This window comes from Microtus ochrogaster, linkage group LG4, assembly GCF_000317375.1.
Source record: "Microtus ochrogaster isolate Prairie Vole_2 linkage group LG4, MicOch1.0, whole genome shotgun sequence".
Lineage (NCBI taxonomy): Eukaryota > Metazoa > Chordata > Mammalia > Rodentia > Cricetidae > Microtus > Microtus ochrogaster.
Window position 1 is genome coordinate 21,473,802 of NC_022030.1, and position 5,963 is coordinate 21,479,764.

The 5,963-nt window shown below is 46.9% G+C and overlaps 2 protein-coding genes across 2 annotated transcripts in view; both read right to left on the reverse strand.

Annotated features, from left to right (window-relative positions):
- Window positions 1–3,339, reverse strand: part of LOC101996155 (protein FAM187B-like) — an 8,894-nt gene extending 5,555 nt beyond the window's left edge. Inside the window, exons 1-2 of the mRNA XM_005361299.2 lie at window positions 3,253–3,339; window positions 1,381–2,177 (exon numbers count right to left, since the gene is read on the reverse strand). Coding sequence (XP_005361356.2) covers window positions 1,381–2,177; window positions 3,253–3,339 — 884 coding nt within the window. The remainder of the gene's footprint in view (window positions 1–1,380; window positions 2,178–3,252) is intronic.
- The window catches only part of LOC113457658 (zinc finger protein 420-like), a 1,205,902-nt gene that overhangs the window by 258,568 nt on the left and 941,371 nt on the right, over window positions 1–5,963 (reverse strand). The window lies entirely within an intron of this gene.

Genomic DNA, 5,963 nt, shown 5'->3' on the forward strand with positions numbered 1-5,963 from the left:
TACAGAGCTAGTTCCAGGACAGGCTCCAAAGCCACAGAGAAACCCTGTCTCGAAAAAGCAAAAAAAAAAAAAATCTCTAAAAAAACTAAAAAAGGGGTTTCTGGGATTCCATTAACTTGGGCCTCTTTCTGATTATTCTCACATACAAAGAAAATGTGAATACTGGCAGACAGAAAGCCATCTATCAGGCAGCAACTGAATCTTTCAAGCATCCTTTATCAGTCTAAAGTAGCTTCCAATCCCTCCTCTTGTTGAGACAGGGTCTCACCGTGCACCCTATGTGGCTTAGAACTCGCTATGTAGATCAGGACAGCCTCAAACTGAGAGATCTGCCTGAATGTGCATCCCCAGTGCTGGAATTAGAGGTCCACCATGCCTGACTCAGCTTTCTACCCCTTTGGATCAGACCTTTGATTCCAGTGCTGTACTCTGACAAAGTACACACAAGTGCACACACACACACAAACACGCACATGCACGTGCACACATGCAAACTTAAATATTGGCACTAATTCTAAATATTTAAATATCACAAAAGTACATTAATAAAAAGTTTTGTCATTTAAAGCATACTTTAACATAATTATTTAGAATTGTGAGTTTGCTTTTCTTCATGTTGTGTACAATGGCTTTATTTGTTCTAATAAAATGTTCAATAGTTATAGCATATAATTAAAAAGAGGAAACAATAGTACATTTAAAATAGTCACACTGATTTCAAAATATTCACAATCCTCACTCACAAAATGCTCTCCTACATTCCTAGTGACTTTACATATAACTATCAATGGACTATCTCATACGTAATGCTCCATTAAAATGTTTTTATCAGAGATTAATCCTATAGATTCCTCTATATGACTCTTACAAGCTGAGTGGATAAATCACCAGAGGCAAGAGGAAAAGTGTGATTTAACCAGAAGACCTCAACTGGGAAAAAAAAAAAAAACCTGACTAGCGCCTGCTCTTCCTTTGTTCATATCTGTACCAAGACTGGCATCAACTGTATCCACAATTCCAGAGAAAACTTTACTGATGTCTTTGGAAGGTCATGTAGTCAGTGAGCAACACGGTTCCCTGGATCTTTGAAGACTCTTGTTTCAAATAATAGAGAAATTAATCAGTGTGAGGCTCTTAAGGATGTTTAAAAAAAACTCTTCCCATACAGTCAGGATACTTTGGGACACATATTATTCTAGCTGTGTGTTTCAGAAAGGTATGTTCCAGTATCCCTGGCTTCCTCTCATGCTCTCACTGACTCCTGATGACTGCCAATGGAGCTAACCTGCCAAGACACCCCTACTAGCCTGGCACAGAGTCCACCACAAAGAACCCTGGGACTAGGGACCAGGGTCGGAACAGGCAAAGGGGTCCCATCACCTGTAGATGGATGCAAAGGGACAGAAGATCAGTGTGGATTCTGACTCCTCCGTGAGCCTGAAGCTATCGAAGATGACATAGTCTCCACCAAACATATGGCCTTGGCACATCTCATAGCAGACCTCCACCTGCATCTCCGGCCTTACTCGGTCATAAAGTGCCTTTGTATCTCCCAAGTAGATCCCACAGGGTACAGGCTCCTCCAAGGGCTCCTTAACATAGCAGTAACCCAGGCGTTTGCGCTCCCCCAGGCGTTTAAGCTCGCCCGGGTTTTGACAGTTGTTGCATTCCTGCCAAGGTTCCCACCGGGTGTACAGTATCTCTCCGTGGCCCAGGTTCAGTGTGTCATTTATCAGGGGCTCCTGATTCAGGTCTAGGTGCGTGACGTGCAGTCTGGTGACATCCTGGAAATCAATCTTATACCCCGTCACTCGGGTCCCATTCTCGTCCTGGCATTCGTAGAGGCCTGTGCTGAAGGGTGATGGGTTTTGGATCAGGAGGTGACTCTCTGGATCACTGGAAATACCGGAGATGCTAACGGGTTTGTCATCTATGTCCAGCCTGAAGAAGAGCCAGCGTGCCTTGGGGACGCTGCATTCTAAGAGCACATCATTGCTGGAGAGGAGGGCCAGTTGACATTCCTTGTCCTGGGGACATGTGACAGGCAGGTGGAGCCCCAACACCGGGAGAGCAAAGCTGAGCAGTATCCACAGGATGGTAAGCATGGTGGACTGAGAAGGTGGCTGTGTACTGGCCACCAGCCTGGACACTGTGACGTCATTCATGAACTCAAGCCTCTGTTGAGCAGAGAGGTGAGCAAAGAGGCTCGAAGCCACAACCTCCCACTGTGACAAGTTGGGATGTAATTTGTCTAGTCAGGGTCTTTCTCTGTCATCTGTGTTGCCAAGAGGTGATTCTCATGTCTGGGGAGTGGCACTGGTGTCACACACGTGAACATTCAACACACTGTTCCTGTATGTGTACAGTATGTCCCAGACACATTGTCTCTCGGGGTAGCCTTGACTGCCTTGGAACTATGTAGCCCAGGTTAGCCTCAAACTCACAGAGCTTCACCTGACTCTGCCTCCTGATGGTGGGATTAAAATTGAATACATTTTAAAAATTTTATTTTCATGTATGCGTACGTATGTTTGAGTTTTTGTGTCCCATGTGGGCAGGATCCCAGAGAGCAGAAGAGATGTCAGGTCCCCTGGAACTAGAGTTACAGACAATTGTGAGCCTCCGTGTGGGTCCTGGGAACTGAACTCGGGTCCTCTGGAAAAGCAGTGTTCTTAAAAAAAAAAACAAAAAACTTTTATTTTGTGTGGATTTCATATCATTTGCATCCCAGTTCCATTCACCTCTGCCCTTTGCCCTTGCAACCTCCCCAAAAATTAAAAAATATTTTTTTTTTCGAGACAGGGTTTCTCTGTAGCTTTGGAGCCTGTCCTGGAACTAGCTCTTGTAGACCAGGCTGGCCTCAAACTCACAGAGATCCGCCTACCTCTGCCTCCAGAGGAATGGGGGTAAAGGCGTGCGCCACCATCGCCCAGCCCAAAAATCAAAATGTAAAAGTAAAATCAAAAGAACAAAAATCAAAAACCAAACCAAACCAATAACAAATTAAAAAAAAAAAAATCTCGGCATGGAAGCTGTAGTGTGGCCAGTGAGTCACACAGCATATATAGCCTTTAGTCCATACATCTTTACTTCTAAGTGTTCATTGCAAGGAGTCACTAGTCTGGTTCAAGGCCTCTGACTTCTGCTGCCCTATCAGTAACTGAGCCCTCCTTGGGACTGCTCTTGGGGATCCTGTTGTTGCCCTGTGTCGTGGAGATCTGCAGCTTAGGATCTCAGGTCTGGCCTCCTCACCTGCTCCAGCAGTTGACAGATGAGGTGGATGTTGGGGCGGGATAACTCATAGCTGTCCCACAGTCCTGGTTCTGGGCCTGGGCTCATCAGTCTGCCAGCCTTCCCTCACCGTCACCACTCAGGTGAGCTCTCCAGCCCTGCCCCAGCTAGCTCCCCCAATGCAGCAGACAGCAGGACAGGAGCCAATTCTCCTGCTCTCACACCCTCAGTCCAGCTCACGCACACTCACACCATAGCCAGCTCTACCACCTTGTCCAGGGAAGGCACAGGGCCCACTCTCCAGACTGCTGCACCTGGTGGGGACAGGACCAGCTCTTTCCTTCTCATGCCCCTGAGGCCAGCTCTCCCGCCTGTCACAGTGGCAAGGGATGTGTGTGTGGAGGTATTTCTCTTACCCTTGCCACCCCATGGCATATGAGGGACAGGGTGGGGACATCTCTTCTGCTCTCATGCCCCCTCTCTGACTCACCTGTGCCCCCCTAACAGGGTCAGCTTTAGTGTGCTGCCCAGGTAAGGTGCAGGACCTGCTCTCTCAGCTGCTGAGGTAGCAAGGGGTAAGGGGTAAGGAGAGGGAAGGGAGTTTTTGTAACCAGCGCTCTTAATCACTGAGTCAACTCCCCAGTTCCAATCCCTGGAAAAAAAAGTCTTAATTTCATGTGTAGGTATTTTACCTGCATGTATGTCTATCTACCACATGTGTGCCTTTTACCCAAGGAAACCAGAAAAGGGCGCGGGATTTCCTGGAGTCACAGGACCAAAGCTCTTAACCACTGAAGCCCTCTCTTGAGCACCCTGACACACTTCTTAAGGGTAGAGCTGTGGCCAAATCCTTGCAGGTTCTGATTTTCTGTATCTCTCTGGGCACTCCATTCATGTTAACTTCTGCCCTGTTTTCCAGAACATTCCAACCAAGCAGAGGCATTCCTGCTTCAGGACCTTTGGACATGTTGGTCTCTAACTTTCCCTCCAAGATAGCTACAAAATTCAATTAATCTTAAATAAATACATATTGTTCACAGTTTCTTCTAGCCCAAATCTTTCCCTAAATACCTCCTCAGACAGGAAATCTGAGATGATCCAGACATTGTAGCAGACATCCAGTAGGATCATTGTATCTGGGGTAAGCATTAGAATGAAATAGTTGTTTGCTACTGTGTCTGGGGCAAACCTCCAAATGAATAGTTCTTTTCGAGAAGTACTTCGACCTTGAAGGAGTCCTTGTGGGAGACGGCAGTTCTTTTCTGCTATCTACAGAGCTGTTTTTCTGAAGGAACGGGAGAGCCTTTGCATGGCTTTAGTCACTGGACGGCCCTGGCACACCTGGATGTCCTCGATTCTTGGGCACAGCACACAGTGCACGCTAAGGACTCACCTGGGGGGCGTGATGATTTCCTTCAGAAAAACATAGAGGGTAGACCAGGGGCTTTGGTGTGAGGAACTTGATTTACCCTCCCTCCCAAAAAAGCAACTTTTGTATAACAATCAACCAGCCTTTAATGATTGTTCAACGTTCAATTCACAGAAACTTTCTCCCTGAGTCTTGGAGTGACCCCTTTCTACCACCAACCCACACAACACAAAACACCGGGCAAGGCATGATTTTCTGTGGTCCATTCACTGCAGAGATATTTGGTGAATATCAAATGCCAGCCATCAACTCTTTGGTTTTTTGAGACAGGGTTTCTCTCTGTAGCGTTGGAGCCTGTCCTAGAACTCGCTCTGTAGACCAGGCTGGCCTTGAACTCATGGAGATCCTCCTGTCTCTGCCTCCCTAGTGCACCACCACTGCCCTGAACCAGGCATCACTCTTAATAAAGAAATAAGGCTTCTGGCAACACACGTCACACAAGGTCACGTGTTACTATCTCTGTCAGTCATGGGAGTTACATTTGAGAATCCTGCTAGAATGCTGGCTATGGATTATCTGTTCCTAAGGGAAACAGCCTCTGGCCATTCAAACGTCCTCAGCTAGTCCTTAAGAACCGTGAGTTTGTGGAGATTTTTCTTTAAAACTGCCTGATTTTTTTTGGGGGGGGGGTGTTTGTTTAATCTGGTTTTTGTTGTTGCTTACATGTATTCTCGTGTGTGTGTGTGTGTGTGTGTGTGTGTGTGTGTGTGTGTGTGTGTTGAATGAATGAGTTTATTGGATTTGCTTACAGGAGCAGAAATGACTCAAAGACAGCTGCATCAACAAAACCCACCCCAGCACCAGTGACAACTCATAAAAGCCGGGAACCTGGAGCCCACTGCCCAGCCACAGACAGCTCGTCAGGTTGGAGAGTGGCCTTTCCAGGGGCCTCAGATGGTCTAATCCTCTTCCAGACAGCTCAGCTGGTTTCCACTTCTTCCAGGCAGCTGGTTTGGTCTCAGAATCTTCGCAGCTTTTATTGTTTACTCTGGCAGGAAGGGACCTAGTGAATCTGGTCAGTTCCAGGGACTTCCTGAAGCTATTCTGAGTTGTTTACCTTCCTGCTTAAGGAGCTTCCCTATGGGATGGATTGTTTCAATCTGGGTGTGCCTGCACACGTATGCAGACATGCACAGAGCATGGTGCCTGTGTGGAAGTCGGAGGACAACCTGTCAAAGTCATTTCTCTTTCTCTACCATGTGTGTTCTTGGGACTAAACGCAGGTTGTTGGATTTGGTGGCAAGCACTATCACCCACGAAGCCATCTTGGAGACCTTATTTTGGTTTTTGAGACAGAGTCTCA